Source organism: Empidonax traillii, unplaced genomic scaffold, assembly GCF_003031625.1.
Source record: "Empidonax traillii isolate 1590-97213 ecotype Southwest subspecies unplaced genomic scaffold, ASM303162v1 scaffold859:size262776, whole genome shotgun sequence".
In the NCBI taxonomy this organism is placed as follows: Eukaryota; Metazoa; Chordata; class Aves; order Passeriformes; family Tyrannidae; genus Empidonax; species Empidonax traillii.
In genome coordinates this window covers 125519-143490 of record NW_020956052.1, presented here as the reverse complement: position 1 = coordinate 143490, position 17972 = coordinate 125519, and the positions used below count along the sequence as shown (strand labels likewise).

General features: G+C 42.2%; 2 protein-coding genes across 4 annotated transcripts in view; one reads left to right on the top strand and one right to left on the bottom strand.

Moving 5' to 3' along the window:
- Nucleotides 1–1052: 1052 nt before the first annotated feature.
- On the bottom strand, nucleotides 1053–16650 carry CUNH12orf4 (chromosome unknown C12orf4 homolog). 2 transcript variants are annotated; one of them, XM_027902273.1, is made up of 13 exons: nucleotides 16428–16650; nucleotides 16010–16155; nucleotides 14728–14909; nucleotides 13435–13534; nucleotides 13218–13339; nucleotides 11924–12030; nucleotides 10993–11190; nucleotides 9380–9508; nucleotides 8270–8338; nucleotides 6989–7191; nucleotides 2961–3018; nucleotides 2293–2360; nucleotides 1053–1325 (listed from the first exon to the last, which is right to left on the bottom strand). In XM_027902273.1, exons 1-13 carry the CDS (start codon nucleotides 16603–16605, stop codon nucleotides 1233–1235), a joined length of 1653 nt encoding a protein of 550 aa, XP_027758074.1. In that variant the 5' UTR covers nucleotides 16606–16650; the 3' UTR covers nucleotides 1053–1232. The 2 variants fall into 2 exon arrangements, with proteins under 2 accessions (XP_027758074.1, XP_027758075.1); XM_027902274.1 differs by having other exon boundaries at nucleotides 9401–9508.
- A 706-nt stretch (nucleotides 16651–17356) lies between these two features.
- Nucleotides 17357–17972, top strand: part of RAD51AP1 (RAD51 associated protein 1) — a 7315-nt gene continuing 6699 nt past the window's right edge. For both annotated transcript variants that reach the window (XM_027902270.1, XM_027902269.1), the window contains exon 1: nucleotides 17357–17384. In XM_027902270.1, the coding sequence (XP_027758071.1) occupies nucleotides 17365–17384 (20 nt within the window). In that variant the 5' untranslated portion in view covers nucleotides 17357–17364. The remainder of the gene's footprint in view (nucleotides 17385–17972) is intronic.

The window sequence follows — 17972 nt, the reverse complement described above, 5'->3', positions numbered from 1 at the left end:
GGACCAGAGTTTGATTTCAGCTGAAGGCCAGCGATGTAAAACGAGCTCCAACAGGATTAATCCAGCTCCTTCTAGATGAATTTACATCCTTCTTTTCTAGAACACCAAATTAGGTCAGATCACTTGCATGATTCCTCTTTAGAAGCTGCTGGCAGAGGAAAAGCAAGCATTTGACAGTTCAGCACGAGATGTTTGCTGGGTCACTTACGTGGCTTCTTACAGCATGCAGGACTCCAAAATACTGAGAGTCTGTTATTACTCAGTGACTTTAGAAACATCATCAACATGGGAGGGCTCCTTCCAGCCTCCTGGGTGCACAGCTGAGTTCCAGGATGTCCAAGGAGGAGGAAGAACAGTTCCCAATATCCCCCTTACCTGCTGTCACTGGGACACAGGGCTGGTTTGGTTGGGTTTTTTTTTGGCTGGATTCAAGTTTGTCCCAAGAAATTCCATAGCTGCATCTTGAGCTGTCTCCCTGGCATTTCTGATGAGCCAAAAAATGTTAATAGCTAATAAGCACCAAATTATACCTGTGCAACAGTCCAGAACACTGTAGTGTTCCTATTAAGTTGTTCATACAACACACTTGTCAGTGTGAAGTCTGGAAATGAAGCAAAAAGCAAACAAAGTAAAAAAAACCCAAACACAAACCAACAACAAAAGGAAGAAATAATAACTAAAAAGTCTAATTACTGTCACAGGTGTGTATTCATTTGATTTTTTAAATGCTCCCACGATTTATAAAATGCATGATTCGTGTGTTTCATTCTGTAAAAGTGGGGCAGTAATACATTTTACTTCGTGGCCACTGCTACAAATTATTCCAAGGAGACACCTGACAGGGCTTATAGATTTTTTGTAGCACTGAGAAAATTCAGAAAATGTTTGTAGAAGTCAACAACCAGAAGAACTTGTTCCTACCATAAACCCTTAGTCCTTACATGTTTCTGTAGACTGCACACAATAAGTTACATTGAACGTCTTTCAGATGAAGTTCAGGACTCCAACATTAATACTGTGCTGAAACAAAGCAAGAGGCAAAAATCAGCTGCTCACACCCAGGTACAGACAGCATTTATCTTTTTTATTTATCTCATTAAGACAACACAATTCTTGAAAATGCAACAAATACCATTTCAGGGTCATCAGCCCCCAGGAAAGAGGCATTCTGGTCCAGAATCTCTTTCATCTCATCCTCTGTCCACAGGATACAGCTTTCTGCTCCTCCAAATTCAGTGCTTGGAGGTCAGAGTCAGTGTGGAGGACACTCTGAAGATCTGGGGGAGCATGTTGCTCAGCTGGTAAAACATTTCCTCCGAAATTGTCTGGAAAAAAAACCCCACACTGGTGAGCTCTGGCTTTTGGAAGAATTAAATCTCTCTCTCTCTCTCAACCTTGTTTCTTGATTTTTCAGAGAGCTGCTCCTTTTCAGAAGACCACAGGGACAATTTTCAAACTTAAAAATAACTTTCATAACTTTCAAAGTTTCAAATTTATTGTGTGTTATAATTCTACTTAATTAAAAGAAAAAGACTGACCTAAAAACACTGTGTATTTATGTGACATATCCATTTCCAGTAGATCTCTCATTCCAATGATTGATTATTTCTACCTAACAAAAGCAGGATAGTGCTGCTTGTTATCCACAGGACTCCTGTGCTCTCTGAATTCCAGCATTAGATTCAACTTCAGTATTTATTCCTGGCTTCCTCCTTGCTCAGTAGCTTCCTACTTTGTCAAGAAATGCATGTTATTTCTTTCCTAACATAGCTCTGATTTTATGTCCAGCACTGCCTCTTACCTTTGGAAAACTTCCTATTTCTGCAGATCAGCTACAGCTCCAAATTAAAAAATTTTAGATCCTTAATTACAACTAACTTCAAATACCTGGAGCAATTCAGGTTTTTTGGAAGCCTCACTGAAGTGACTGCATTGCAGCTTTCCAAGTTGTTAGGTGTTATGATTAATAAACACCTGAAGTTCTGTAATGCAAGGTTAGCCCATCTCCTCAACATCTCCAACAGCAAAAAAGTCTCTTTTACAAAAGTGATGCTCATTTGGAAAGCTGAACTTCCCAGTTTGAAATTTTAGCATCCTCAGAAGACAATACTTGATGTTCAAAAATGCAAACCTTAATCCTGTTGTATAAGCAAGGGACCAAACCCACACTGATTAATTTAAGCTCACCCCAGAAGAGCAGGGAACAGCAACCACATCAAAACTAGATCTGCTGACACGCAACTTCTTTTTCCAGCAGTCTCCTGGGTTGGATGCGAATTTGGTTTAACCTACCTGTGGTACCAGAAATTGTACAGTCCGAGAAATTCCTCCATCCCACGAGGCCATTTCCATCATGAAACCTAAAAAACCAATATTTATTACATATCTATGCGATATTTCCCATTAATCACGCCAGCATCAATCAGTGAGGGAGTCCTCACGTGAAAGTAGGGATGGATGACACATCCATTGGGAATTACTGAAGGTCACCATAGGAAGAGGTTCCTCAAGCAGGTGGTAGAAAGAACATTACTAACATTTTAAACTGCATGATTGGTTCAAGTATTGAAGTGCCCTCTCTCCAGCAGCTCCCTGTCCTTGCTGTGCTGGGATCCCAGAGCTGGGGCAGCTCTGCAGGGGGGTCTCCCCAAAACAGAGGGGCAGAACCCCCCCTTCACCTGCACCAGCAGCTCCTGCCCTCCTTCAGAAACTTCTCAAAGCAGTAATAATCACTTTTTCTTCTCTATGTTTAAGATGTTTTTAAGAGATTTTTCATCTCACTACTCTAAGAGTCTATTTCCTGGTGTGACAGCTCATAGTTAAAAAAAAAAAAAAAAGTGTGTTTAACAAATGATAAATTTTGAAAACCACCTTTTTAATTCTTTTGTAAAATACACAGCCTGAGCTGAGACTGGATGTCCCCAAATGCAACACAAACCAAAACCCAGCCACTGCCCTACCTTTGACACACTTGAACACGAGCTCTGCCCTCTTCAAGCACCATGGGATGGTCATTTCCTAAAAATGAAAAAAAGAAAAGCCTCAGTGCACAGTGGATCTAAGCAACAAGAGTAACAGGGGGAAAAAATTATTAAAAGCAATATATTTTTGCTGCAGAACCTCATTCTCCCTGAAGCATTGCAGAGTGAGTTTTCCAGAGTTTTCTGGGCAGGTGCTACATACCTTATAGGAGACCATAAAAGAAAAAAATGAAACTGCATTTATGTGAACAGTAAAAACAAACAAAATTCATCTCCATCTGAGGAAGGAGTTTCAGATAGAACAGAGAGCAAACCCTTACCTTAAAGTTCAACAGCAAAACATGGCATGAAAGCCACAGGGATTTAAGATATGGCTACTAGGACTGGACTAAATAATTTAAGTAACAGTTTAAATAATCTAGTACATTAAACATTCTTTGGCTGAATATTCCTAGTCAGAGACAGAATGACTCACTGAAAACACTTCTCAGAAAGAAAACAGACTCTATTTGTTCAGAGGTGGTCTCAAGACGAAGATGAGCACTTTCTAGTCTGAATACAGGAATAGACAAATGGGAACCAATTTATCTTTCCAGGTACCTTTTCAGATGTAAGCTTTACATCATTTTCTATTCACGAAAAAAGAAAAACAAAACAAACCAGCCAGCCTTTATTTTGCAACGTCAAACACTGCAATCTGCCCATTATCAAAGAGCTTAATTTCAGGATTAAAGAAAGTTATTTGAGAAGGAAGGTTATTTAAGAACGACAACTGATAACACTGAGGCAATAAACTGAATGTGTGGCCAAAATTCCTACTTAGGTGGGAGTAACTCCTGCCCTCCCCAAAACACACAATATGTTAAAATCAGCCTAAGTTAGAAATGTTTTTTCAGAAAATCACTGCATCAACAGATGCTGCTTTCAGGGTATTCAACACATTAATCAGAGCAATGCTGGGCAAGTATTGGTTTGGGTTTTTTTAATTTCTGAGCTTTTCAGAAGAAACACTTGGTCTTTATCATAACTCATCTGCCCCCATGTGCTCTCTGTCACAATAACTGAGGTGTTTATTGTTGGGTTTTCATCTCTGTTTTGGCTTGGGTTAAAAAAACAAGTGACTAAGAAGAAAAGTTCTCTCTGGGGACCACCTTGTGCAATCACTGATGGGAACTAAGCCTTAAGAGGATTCATTGAAACAGCAGGATGTGACACCATTCCTTGGACTGGTTTAGAGGAACACAGATGTTAAACTCTGTGGGCACTCAGGGAAATAACAGGTTGGCTCCAGAATGTCACTCCATGAAAGCCACAGGAACTGAAAATGATGTCGCAGTGATTCCATTCTAATCCATCTTTAACAGTGTAAGTTCTCATGAATTTGCCACATTACTGGGATTTTTCTCTACGTGCAAAGTAAGTAACAGTTGTGAAAATGATGATCATTTAAGTACCAATTCAAAATACAGTGCAGGACACAGGAAGTTAAACAGCAAACAGTCCATCTCCCATAGTGAGTTTTGGTTAACAGCATTCAAGCAAATAAAAAAAAACCACCTGGAATTTTGGGTGTTGTTCACTAGCAGAGACCACACCTCACTCCCTTTTAGGCTGCAACGATTCTGTCACATTAAGATTTCTTCTCATGTAGGAAAAAAAAAAAAAGGAGGGAGGGAGACCAGCTTCATTGACTGGAAAGAAATGCTACAAAATATTTTCTTTTAATTTGTGACAGGCTTACTACCTGGGGCTGCTGCTTTAAAAAAAACTAAGGGCTTATGCTGTTGCAGGACCACAGGTAACAAAACCACTAAAATCTGTAAACATCTTGTGGGACAAAGATTTCAAATCAAATTTTCAATGGGTAATTTTTTTTTTAAGTTAAGATTAGCAAGAGTTTGTTAATCAAAGTATGTCTGTGCAAACCCTGAATGCTGTATGAGCAGCTGTACATTTAGAGGGGGGAACACTCAGAGGAGAAATACCTGAGGTTAACAAACCCATCACTGATTTCTCTAGACACATAGACCATGCTCATAAATATTTGTTACACAGCTTACACTCCTTCATTTCTACTTTTCTAAAAAACACTTTTGTCTTAACTTATGTTAGCAGAGACAACTGCCTGAGATCCCTGAAGAGTCCCAGTGCTGTCACTGTTGCTGTGTGGGACAAGAAGTAGCGAGGAACTGTGCCAGCTCTGGCATTTTTAGCAATGACAGTTTATATCAGATTCCTAACAATGCCCTGGAAGTGCCCAAGGACGTGTTTGATGGGGCCCTGAGCAATCTGGGCTGGTGGAAGGTGTCCCTGCCCACGGCAGGAGGCTGGAACTGGATGATCCTTCAGGTCCCTTCCAACCCAGGCCATTCTGTGATTCTGTGATCACTCCTCTGAGGTTATAACCTTCCAACCATAAAAGAAGACCTTTGGGAAAAGCAGAGAGAACACTCCTAATGAATGCCTGTCAGGGTGAAACATCCCTGCAGCTGGGCTCCTGGTTAACCACCTTACAAAAATGTTCCTATGTAGGTGGCAAACGCAGAGTCAGAACTGGGGCCGCTAAAGGCACCGGGTTCAGGTTGAGCTTTCAGAAATCTGTCATTATTCACTTTTCCTTCACCAAGAAGCCACATATTTGTGTGTTTCAAATGAGGTCAGCCAGCTGCAAAGCAGTGCTGCCAGTGCAAGTCACACAAGGCAGTTTTGCCTAAACATGCACTTATCATACACGTCACTCTCTGCTTACTCTGCAAAGACAACTTCACACAAAACATAAATTGTTTCATCAGGACCTTTTAAGAATCCTGCACTAGACAAGAAGATTATCCTTCAGTTTCACACACTTTCAAGGCACGAGGAACACTTGGTCTTGTGCTTTATGTGTATTTTAAAATACAGATACGCAAACGAAAGCTAAAACTAACAAAGTTTAAATAAAACAAAAGAGGAGAAGAAGAATATAGTCAGGTGGCAACTTGGTTAAGAAAAAGGTCAATGCATTTATGAAACAAAGCAACTGGGTCCCATCAGTGACCCACACTCCTGCCCTGCATGTTGTTTACTTGCCTTTGTGCCCAAAACAAAGCACTTGATACAAATGTCGGAACTAATTTCACCTGTTCCTAAAAGTCTGATTTTCTGTATGGGTTTATATACTTTCCACCTCTCAAGGATACGGCTGTGCTGCTAGTCCATCACTTCTCTCCCCGCCTTCCCACCTCTTTTCTTCTCTGCTGGCATCTTCTGAGCCAGGTGTGACAGAGAAAAGAGGCTGCCAACAGTTTCCAATTCCTGTGCACTGTGAAAAGTTACTGACTGAGAGACAAAGCTCTACATCAGAATCCCCCTAAAGAAAATAAGACAGAACTCAGCCCAGCAGGTAAGAACAGCAATATGCTGCCTCTTGCCCAGCTGGTATATGGGAAGGCTTAGAGGAAAAAAAAGGAAAGGGAAAAAAAATGAAGGATGATATCGATTAGACAGTAAAGAAGGGGACAGTTCAAAGTAAAGGTGAAATTTGGTTGCTGCTGTGTAGGGCTGAGGTGCCACAGAGTGGTGTTTATGGATACAGAACCCCAAGCTGAGCTTTGCTAGATCTGCAGCTCCTAAAACTTAGTTTTAAGGTTTCATAGCTAACGATGATGGAAACTGGGGATCTGGTATCACTGCTGCACCAGCATCTCTGAAGTTACAGGTCCCAGGCAAGAGCTGTCGCTCCAAGGCTCCACCTTTTATTAATAATTTTACAACTGTGCAACGAGCTGGATCCAGGAGGTGACGTGTCCAAAATGAGGGGTGGGAATAACAACTCCAGGTGACACAGCTGGCTGAAATGTTCTTAACTGGTTCAGTTCCTTCCCTTGGGTCACCACACAGATCCAAGTGCCAGGACAATGGTGTGTGACTGAGACAGACCCCCCCCATTTGGCTTAAAACACGCCCTTTGCAAAAAATCACTTCGGTTGCACCCCAGGATATAAAATCAAACCTTTCCACTGCCTTACCTCTGACATTTCATGCACCAGCAGGAGAGGAATGCTGATGGTGGTGATGTCGTGCGTGCAGCAGACTTTGAGGATGTTTCTGAGCCCCATGATCGCAGGGTCGCGAGCGGTCACACTGACAGACCTCACGTTGTCGTCCACGCACAGGTGAAAAGCAACGTGGATTTCAGACAGGTTGGAGTGGCGTGTGATGTAGAATTCTCCTGCAGGATCACATAAACCGGGGTCTCACGGGGGTGATCTGCACTGAAATCCACTTGTCAGGCAGTGCAAGGGCAGGGTCATTCAAGATGAAAAGTCAAACAGAAATATACAGCAGAGATGGGAACACACACACAGGGAGATTAAAAAATAAAAAGGTTAGGGACCAACTGATCTAAAGTTGTCTCGGAATACCCACTGTTCTACATTCATCCTACACTCGTGTCCCTGCTTTGATGGGCTCCACTGGCCCCATGGACACGTGGTGTAACAACACAGCAGTGCCAGCACAGGCGGATATGATCTATTTATAGCAGCAGGCAGCAAAACAAACACAGAGGAAGGAGGTGTAACACTCAAAATACAAGCACTGAATTGCAGACAGGTGTGGGAGGAGGAAATACCAAAAATGGATGGGCTCAAATAAAGGATGTGGAAACAGATAGTGGGGTTATGTAACAACTGAGATACCTCTTGTCTTCCAGTCCTGTATCAGTGATCATTGTAATTTAAAGTAATTCATAAGAATGGGATGATGAGCTGAAGAGTTGTTTGCAAGCAAACATGCATTCATCTTCAAAGTCCACAGCAGCTTTTGTTACTAAACATCAGGATGTACACACTTTCTCTGAGGTGAATGGATTTCTCCATTCCCCAAGTTAAAAAAAACCACATCGTAAAATGCTTTTCTGCATCCCAAACGGTGATGTTTGGGATGCAGAACGTCCCAAACACTGATCCCAAACAGTTATTTCCAAAAAATAAGATTAGCTGCTGGCATTTCAGTTTCACCTTTTCCCCAATTTTTTTTTTTCACCCTCAAATTCTGAAAAGAAATTTTAGGAAAAAAGAGAAGTGACTTGCCCCAAGTGACATGATGCAGTGGCAAAGCTGGGAATAGAAACCAGATGTCCTGACACCCAGTTCCCTGCCTTAGCCACAGGAACATCCTTCTCCTCTGATTGAGGTCAACTTGGGTTTAGTTTATAATTTATGCTCTGACTTGGGAGCTAAAAATGTGCATGTACAGAACACAACTTGCTTCGGGAAGGGGGTGGGGGTCACTGCAACACGACTCACCTGGCAAAATATTGGACTGGTTTCGTTCAATATTCTTTAATTTATCTTCATTTCCACTCACTTTGTTTTCTGTACATAAGCACACAGTAGAATTATTATACATATCCTCTATTAATCACACTTTAGCATGAAGTTTTGACATACTGAGATGGTATTTGGCTTGAATTTTTACCACAAAGTCCCCCAAAAGAAGGGGGATGGACAGAAGTGGGTTTGTTGCCTTCAACACGCACCAAACTGAATCCTACCTCAAATTACTGACTTTCTTGTCATATTCTATGGTATCTCTTCATTTGGACAAAACAAAATACAGATTCTCATGCATGATACTGAACTTTCCAAATTGCCCCCAAAACTGCATAGCACCTGTTACTCTTTAAATGATGTAAAATTTGTTCCAAATAGATTCAAAAAATCAGCAGCATTTGCATAAAAACAGCTTTCATTATTTTCCTCAAGACTACAGCTATATTCCCAAGGATTATGCAATATTTCCAAGAAAACCTGTTTTTATTAGGTACTCTCATGAATTTGTTCACCTTCCTGACACATTTAAATCACACAAGCAGCTCTCTGCAAGGAAAACAAAGCTTTGGGGTGCACAAGCACCACGTGGTCAGAACATTTCACAGCCATTTGTAAATACAACTGCAAAGGAAACCGTTCACAAAGATTTGGTGAGCACTAAAAGATACAGACGTTCAATCTGCTACTCAGTTTTCAGCATTCACTCTGAAGGAAGGGGAAAAAGTCAAAACACTCCTCTCCTGCTATTTTCAAAGATTTAAATTTAAATAGAAATAAAAATGTGTCCACAGATAAAGTCTGTGTTGGTACAGGCATTTTAAACTGCAGAGGAAAGCAGGATGGCCTGATACACTTCCCCTGCTGTTGGTTTTCACTAAAATTCTATCAACTGTTACGGCAGCGAAGAGAGCTTTTATGGCAAGAGAATTTCATGCAGGAGGCTCAGGGTTTATTGCTAAACCCAAATATCCCAGTTTTACAGATGAGGTAACTGCAGAAGAGTAGAATCAGCTTGCCCCTGCCCACAAACACGCAGCTGCCCACTGCTCTATTTCAAGGGAAGTGATTTTGGTTGCCACTGACCGTGGTGCCTTTTGGACTTACTGCTGCGCTGGGCTCGGGCCTTGAGCACAACCTTCTGCACAATCTCCAGCTGTTCCTGGATGCCAGGGAAGTGGAAATCCGTGCATTCTTGGCAAACAGTTGCAAAATCTAGGGGAAAAAAAAAAAAAAAGATGCTGATCCGTGTCATCAGGCTGGGCTCAGCACCATTACATAATTCTACTACAAAGTCAACCCCCCAAAAAGGCAGACAAAGCTCTGCTGCACCCCCTTTTAATTTCTGGGGGAAAAAAAAAAAAATTATGGGAGGAACAAAATATTTTTTGAAATAAATTAAATGCTTGGGAAAAACCAACCAACCAAACAAAAAAAACCACCAAAAGATTATTTATTCAACAACTTTGAGTGTCACTGCTCTTCAAACAAAACCAGCCAGAGTAAAAAAAACTCCAAAAAAAACACCCCTGAGCCACAGTAGCCCCAAAAAGCTCTAATAAAATACTTGAGGTAGGCAAGGCATAAAGTATATAAAAAAGAAACTACTCTCAGAGGTTTGAGAGAGTCCCTTCAGAACTCAAAGAAATCCAAATTGATTGAGGATTATATTTTACAGATTGTGATATGGTCCATATTTCCCCCTTTACTGTGGCTGGGAGATGCAACTTTGTTTTTAAGGGTATTACTTAAATGTCTGTCTTATCAACTAAAATTTACCACGAAAACAGATCTTCTGCTCTTGTTATTCATTAAAATATTTATGCAGTTAAAAAAAGGAACTGCAAGTAAGAAACAGCACAAATGCAACTGCAAAGTTTTTACTGGTGCTCTTCCCTTTCTTTCTTGCCACAAGCCTGATTCCACGCTGTTTCCAGGGAATATCAACCTCCAAAGTACATTTTTTTCTATGACATGGTGGAATAATGACAAGTGATAGTGGCTCCAGTCATAAAAAAGTCATTCCAAGTGTGAGTGTTCTGGAACTGACCGTCAAGACTGAGGTGGGAAGGTCAACAGTGTGATTCACAGAAAGCCCTGGTGACCAAAATTGGAACAGGAACAAACACACCTTCAGCTGGCTAACCCTGACAGGAAACACCTTCACCATAATGTCCAGTTCCTCAAAAGACATGCACTTCAAATGGCTACTTGTCAAGCTTTCCAGGAACAGACCTGGAAGTGATATTGCCATTGTTCATTTCTAATGGAATTCACGCCACCAAAAGCATACTCCCTTTTCATTTTTTGCAAACAGCTTTCAGGGTGCAAATCTGATATCAGAGAGCGAGAAGCCCCTTTAAAAAGCCAGTCTAAGGCAGCAAAATCAACACTGAACTGTCCTCTCCAGCATGTTCCTCACTCAAACACAAAACCTAGGGAAGACATGAGGGGAGGGAACAGCTCAACACTGTCATCCAGCCTCGTCCATGCCTCTTTTTCTGCATTTGTTACCCTTTTGCAAGGCCATATCCAAACCACTAGGGCTTTTGGTCAACATTTAACTAAAAGTTAACTAAAAGTTAACTAAAGTTAAATTTTCCACTAGGGACTCCACTGAATTTTAACATTACAAGGACTATTTTTTTGTGAGAGAAGACAGCGAGATTTTAAATGACGCACCCCCTGGGAGGTCTCACCTCTTTTGATCCCACTGTACGAGCTGATCCTGTTGTCCACCAGCAAAACCAGGCCACAGAGAGAAGTTGAGTAGAGAGACATTGCAGTCTGAAGCCTGTGGAGCTTCACTCCACTGCGATGGTTGCGCTTGTGCTTGCAGAAATCCAGCATGTCGGCTCTCAGCAACCTCAGGTTGTGCATGGTCTTCAGCTGAGCCCCTGGCCAGAACACAGCAAAAGGCAAAACTCAGGACTGGGAATAAAATGCAAGGGATCAGAGTGCTCCCCCAAGTTTTGTTAAAAAGATCCGTGAGGGAGTTACAACCAACACTGCTCCAACAAAGCTCTTAACCCCGCATTCAGTTTTACAGACCTATCAGCAGCTGGCAAAGTAAAGGGTAAGAACACTGTATTTTCACATGGTGCCACAGAGCAAGGCTTGTTCACACCTGAAATGAGCCTTGTTCTCTGCTCCAGAATCATTCAGGTTGGAAAACACCTTTGCTGGTGGTTTTTTAAGGCACATAATAAGGTCAAAAGAGCACAAGAAGTCTCTACTGCACAGACAAAAAATGCAAATTTTAAGTATCTATTCTTCTGTTAACTGAGTGTGAGAACTGAGTTTGATAACCACATTTTCTTAACAGGAAAAGTTAAAATATCATTTTTAAGCACTATGTGCTTTGATGTTACTGTGCCTTTCCATGAGTCACTTTGCTGAGGTGGGTAAAAACTTGCTTCTAGAGATGTCTTGCATGAAGGACATTTCAGACAGCTAGATAATGCTTGATACAGCTTATACCATCCTATTCTACTCTTGCACATGTAAAGAACAAATACAAACCAAACTGTATATTATACACAGTTAAATACTGCAAACAATACATGGCTTAGACACATTATTTGTAAGCTCCTGTTATGTTTGGTTTTGGGCTCAGTTTACTCCACTTACCCAAGTGAATAGTAAAGCTTTCTTCTAACAGCCTTTGCTCTTCATAAATTCTTCCATTTCCTTCCACAGATTCTCTCAGTTGACTGGGCTGAACCTTAATTTCATCACTAAAATAATGAGAAACATGCATAATGAGAAGTTCATCCCTAATTTTTTGTTCCAGACCAACAACTCTGTGAAAGTTATCCAAAGTTTTCTCAGCTGGTCTGTGGAATTCAGGACACTAAACCTGCATGAACTCCACTAATCTGGGACTTTACCTTTTCCTTCCTGGCAGCAGGGAGAGCAGACTCCACTGTTAGATTTACATGATGTGGCTCATTTGTAAAGCATATCAAGACTGAGAAATCAAACCAAGTTTTATAACATAATAAGAATGCAGGAATAAAAGGGGAAAAAAAATTCTTCTCAGTCTACCTCTAATAGTCAAAACCTTATTTATGAAGTTACTAGATAAACCGTTTCTTTTGTCTCCCCATACTAAATTGGAGGTTAAAAAAAGCTTTACCAAATGTTCCACAGTGTTCAAGGAAACCTTTCAGTCTTAATTTTTTCCTTAAGTTCAGCTGTCTGCTAGTGATACAGTGTTGATGCTGCATGAAATAAGGTGAATGCTCCAGTTTGAGTCTGCATCAACAAAACGTTTCTCTCTGTTTTCTAAGTACCTCATCTCCAAAGACGTTTTATAAACTTACAAAGGTGTTTTATAAACTTCACAAAGGTGTTTTATAAACGTTGCAAATGCCTAGTGATGAGACAGGACTGAAATACATCGCTGATAAATACATATGCACACACACAAGCAATATAATAATGCATAAATATATGTGTGTCTGTCTATACACGTATGTAACACATCTCTTTCACCTTAAAAGTGGCTTATTAATTCCAAATGTGTGATATTGTTACCATCATAACCATTACCATGGTATTGAGTCACCATTATTCTACAGAACATCCTTAAATGATAAAAAGCCTTGTGAAACAGTGTTAAAGACAGACATAAGAAATAAAGGGCAAAATAGGAGGAAATTCCATTTAGCTCAAGTCGTATTTCAGTGCATTACAACACTTTCTGGTACTGAAAGGTTACAGCATTACACAACGAAGAAACTCCCAAAATATAAATATTTAATTATGGTGTTTTATTTGCCTTTGATTTGCTTAATCATTGTATAGATATTATAATAACCCTAATAAAAAAGATTATATTATCCTATTTAAAAGATTACATAAAGGTAAGTCCTTTGAACTATTACAGGTGGGAAGTAAGGACCACAGAGGAATTAAATACCTGATTGAGCTGTTGTTGGGATTCTTCAGGTCCTGATGAAGCTTTATCACCCATTCCTGATACTCCTGCTTCTGGATAGCAGTAGTCTGTTTTAATTCATTGGTCCACTTGTTCTCCAAATCCTGTCAAGACAACAGTGATAATCTGAGTGGTCTGGGTGTTCTTTTTAGGACGATTATGTGCTCGATGCTTTCTGGTTCACTGCACCTCAGTTTACCTGCTGGCATTCAAAATGCTGAGCTGCTAAGGAGTTCACATCCTGGTCAGTCAGTGATTTCCCAAGCTCCTGCATCACCTTATCCATTTCTGCTCCTTGTCTGAGAGAGAGAAGAAAGACAGACTTCAAACACCTGGCAGAGGAACACCCTTTTTTGTGATAAGAATAGTAGTAGTGGGAGAATGAATGGTTATATATCAGTCCCAGATTTAGCAATGAATACCCACAAAACAAATTAGAGTTAAGGGTCAGGGATTCCCAGTCAGCTCCTGAGTCAACAGAACAACAACCGACACTCATTTGGGACACTCTCAGCTGCCACCAGCGCAGGGTGTTTCTTGGTTATGACAAACAGATCTGATAAATTCCACCAGTGTCATCACACCTCAGCTCTAAAACATTACTGCTCCTTCACATTTCAGAAGAGCCAACAAACAGCAAAAAAGTTTGCAAACCCATTATTGGCAGAATTCATCCCCAAATCAGAAATATGTACAATTCAGTCTTGGAGAAACCACCTGCACAATGTGAGCTTGAACACAGGCAGTTCAAGAGGAGCAGTGCCACTCAGAACGCTCAAACACACCTACTCAGAGCATTCTGGCAGGAAAAGAGGAACCCAAAATGTATGTGTTCCCTCTTGTGGACAAAAAAGTCACCTGCAGCTGTCCAAGCTTATTCCAGAACTTGGGATTCAAATTCAACAGTTCCTGATTTATAGGTGCCTCAAGTCTTTTGCTTATCTTTTCATACTCTTTATTTTCTATATATCTTAAGCCCTTCAACACTTAAAAGGTGGTTAGAACAATGGAAATCAAAACTTATATTCTCCTCAGTCACTGAAAATAATAAAAGTTAAGGCCATCAAAGTAATATAAGACAGATGTCTCTAATGAATCATGGAATCATGGAACGGTCGTGGGTTGGAACAGACTTTAAAGATATCTCTTTCCAATCCCCCTGCCGTGGGCAGGGACACCTTCCACTATCCCAGGTTGCTCAGAGCCCCATCCAACCTGGCCTGGGACACTGCCAGGGATGGGGCAGCCACAGCTTCTCTGGGCAACCTGTGCCAGGGCCTGCCCACCCTCCCAGGGAAGGATTTCTCCCTGATATCCAACCTAAACCTGCTCTCTGTCAGTTTGAAGCCATTCCCCATGTCCTGTCACTACATACTCTTACACTCAGTGTTTACACACAACAAACACAAGTTGACACACTGTCCTAGAAGTTTATACACTCAGGGACATGCAGGAAGAGAGGAGAAAACATAAAAAACACAAAAAGGAATACCTTTCCCGTAGTTTCTTCAGTTCCACATCCCTTTCACTTATTAATTCCGAGATGCTGACAAAATAATTGTGCTCCAGGTTTAACAGCATTTCAGAAGCTGGAGAATGTATCAGATCGTGATAAACATCTGCAAAATCTTCATCCCAGCTGGTTTCTTCAGGTCTGGCATGTTCTAATGTTGTCTAAGGATTTTAAGGAGATTTTAAAGCACAAGGTACCTTTTAGGACACGTGAGGATCCCTCATAATGGGGGGGCAAAACCAAGTGGGCACACACACAGCTTCTACCATACACACATTTTCTCTCCCAATTTAAACTTTCTACTTTAAATTTTCCCCTTTCCCATCTTGTTTCTTGTTGAAAGCAACTGAAGGCAGAATCACTCAGGTTTCCACTACAAGGAGGAATCAGGAATTTTCACACAACACCAACTTGGAAAGAACAGCAATGTCCACAGTATTTGCAACTGATGAATTTTAGATAAGGCCCCAAACACCTGCTGTGCAAACAAAAATGCTTTGCTAGCAAGGATAACTAACCTCTGACATCACTAAGAGTTTGATCAGCAGCACTGACTTGAGAAAAGCTGTTTTTATTGAACAAAGAATGGCCCAAAGGTGCTAGTTTTTCAAGCTCTTTATGAAATTTTCCCCAACATTTTGTTATATTCCATGAGAAGCAAACTCAATTCCTCTAAACTTTTCCTCAAATACTGCAGTTTCTGTCAACTCTTTTTCTGTCTTCACCAGGACCCCTCCAGTTCTTCCCCATTCCACTGTTTTGAAGATCACATGCAAAACTGGAAACCTCATTCCTGCTAAAGCCTCATCATTCCTAAATACTGTAAAATAGTTCACATGAACTTAAAAAATGAGCTGAAAAGTCACTCAAATGTGCACTTTCTCTTTATAGCTTCCATTGCTACCACTGAGATTTAGGAGTACCACTTTAATTTAATTTAAAAAAACACACTCTTGCTTTAATTCTAATGCACTATAACCCTGATGCCTATTTTTGTTTATATGATCAACTGGTAAATGAACTAGCCCTTTACTTTCTCATTTTGTATCTTTTGAATCTACTAAATTCAGGAAAAATCTGACCTAGAACTTGCAGGATGAGGACTGAATGCCCACTTTCATATGAAAAAAACCTCTGTAAGAATTCATCAGTAAAAGTGAATTTCACTGTAGCTTTGCCTCTTCACAACTGTGATTCTGTCTGTACTCACACATTCTCACAAAGCAAGTCCTGAATATTAACTTCCCAGCCTTAACCTTACCTCTTTATAAGCTTTAGCCCAAGTATCTGCCAGCTGGTTGATGTCTACTTTTCCTGATTTCACCGCTTCCAGAGCCACTTCAGCCTCTCTATCGTAATCTTTTACAGTTTCCTCTTCTATGAACTTGTTCAGAGATTGCTTCAGGTCTACAGAGCAAGAAGAGAATGGTCCATCGACAAAACACATCAATAGAAGTACCAGTAATCATCTAGGAAGCATAAACAGCTTTTCTGAAAACCTTTTCCTTGGCCACTTTACTCGCCTGCACTTGACAATGATTTTTTTGATGCTGTTTAAAAAACATTTTTTTTAACACTGTTCTACTAAAAGACCTTTTTTTTTTTTGGTTCCTTAAAGCAAGTTGCAAGACAACTGTGGACAGAGAGACGTGACACTGATCCAAGAAAGAGACTCATACCATTTTCCACAAAGCACGGCAGGTTGTGCAGAACCATCAGGCGTCCGTGCAAATGGCTGATGTTCTCCTGCACGGGGAATTTGAGAGGCACAGTGAGCACGAAGTGCTCATTTCCAGCACTGAACGTGTACACATAGTCTCTCTCCCGAGTGTAAGTCTTTCCTTTATTAGGCTTCATCTTCTCGGGGTGATTTCCTGCGCTAGAAATGAAAATAACAACAATTACATTCTTGTAAAAATCAGAGGAAAAGTGGCTTTGTTAATAACTGACAGTTTCTGTCCCGTTTGTTTGTTTGTTTGTTTGTTTCTTGGTGGGTTTTCCTGTGAACAATTCCCCGTGTTGGAAACAGACGAGACAGCTCCGACAGACAAACAAACATCTCGGGGCAACCCATCCCAAAGCCAGGCGGGGGCCCGGCCCTTCCAGGAGCTGGATTCAAAGGGAAAGCACCGGCAGGAACCCAAGACAGACCAAGGTGTTTCTGCTGCCCCCCGAGAGGATCAGTGGGGAGGAGGCGGCACAGTGGGACAAACACCCCTTCCCAAACCGGCACCTCCTGCTCCTGGGAAAAAACAACAAAAACAAACAGGAGCAAAGCGGGCACGGCCCGCGGGATCCCCCGCACGTTTTCCCAGCCCCGGGAAGGCTGGGAATAAGAGGGCTGGGAATAATGAGGCCGGATAAAGCCCTGGCACGGCTCCCTCCCCCGGGCTCACCTGCTGCGGGCGGGCAGGGCGCTCACCCGGCCGGCGGGGGAGGCGCCGACCCGGCCCCTTCCCGCCTCCCCGGCATCGCAGCTTCGCGTCCGGAGAGGCAGATTCGGCTCTTTTTCCGTGGCGAACGTGCTGAGAGAGCGGCCCTGGAGGGAGGGGAGGGAAGGGGAGGGAAGGGAAGGGAAGGAAGGGAAGGGCGGGCAGAGCGGCGGCAGGAGCGGGGATGGCGCGGCCGGGCAGGAGGTGCGTGTGCCGGGGGACAGGAGGGCTCTGGGGGCCCGGGGTGGCTCCCGGGGTGGCCCTGTTTTCCTTTCCAGCGGGAAGGGAATTGGCTGCGGAGGGTCCCGGGGGGTCGCGGTCAGTGGCGCTGGGTCCGGCCGGGGGCCTGTCACCAGTGGGGTCCCTCGGGATTCAGTGATGGAATCTAGGAATGGCTTGGATTGGAAGGGACCTGAAAGATCACCTCGTTCCCTGTCATGGGCAGGGACACCTTCCACCAGCCCAGCTTGCTCAGAGCCCCATCCAACCTGGCCTGGGACACTGCCAGGGATGGGGCAGCCACAGCTTCTCTGGGCAACCTGTGCCAGGGCCTGCCCACCCTCCCAGGGAAGGATTTCTCCCTGATATCCAACCTAAACCTGCTCTCTGTCAGTTTGAAGCCATTCCCCATGTCCTGTCACTGCAGGCCCTTGGAAATAGTCTCTCTCCATCTTCTTTGTGGGCTCCCTTCAGGTCCTGCAAGGCCCCTGTTGGATCATCCCAAAGCTCCTCTTCTCCAGGCTGGACAATCACAATAAGTGATCCTGCCCCTCTGCTCAGCCCTGTGAGACA

Bases quoted from the DNA above. Each gene is read 5' to 3' on its own strand.
- CUNH12orf4 (XM_027902273.1), bottom strand. From the start codon at position 16,605: ATGAAGCCTAATAAAGGAAAGACTTACACTCGGGAGAGAGACTATGTG. The intron at 11,191-11,923 runs GTAAGTGGAGTA...TGTTCTGGCCAG, and splicing joins AAGCTTTACTATTCACTTGG to GGGCTCAGCTGAAGACCATG. The intron at 2,361-2,960 runs GTAGGGCAGTGG...TTGGTTTTTTAG, and splicing joins CGTGTTCAAGTGTGTCAAAG to GTTTCATGATGGAAATGGCC.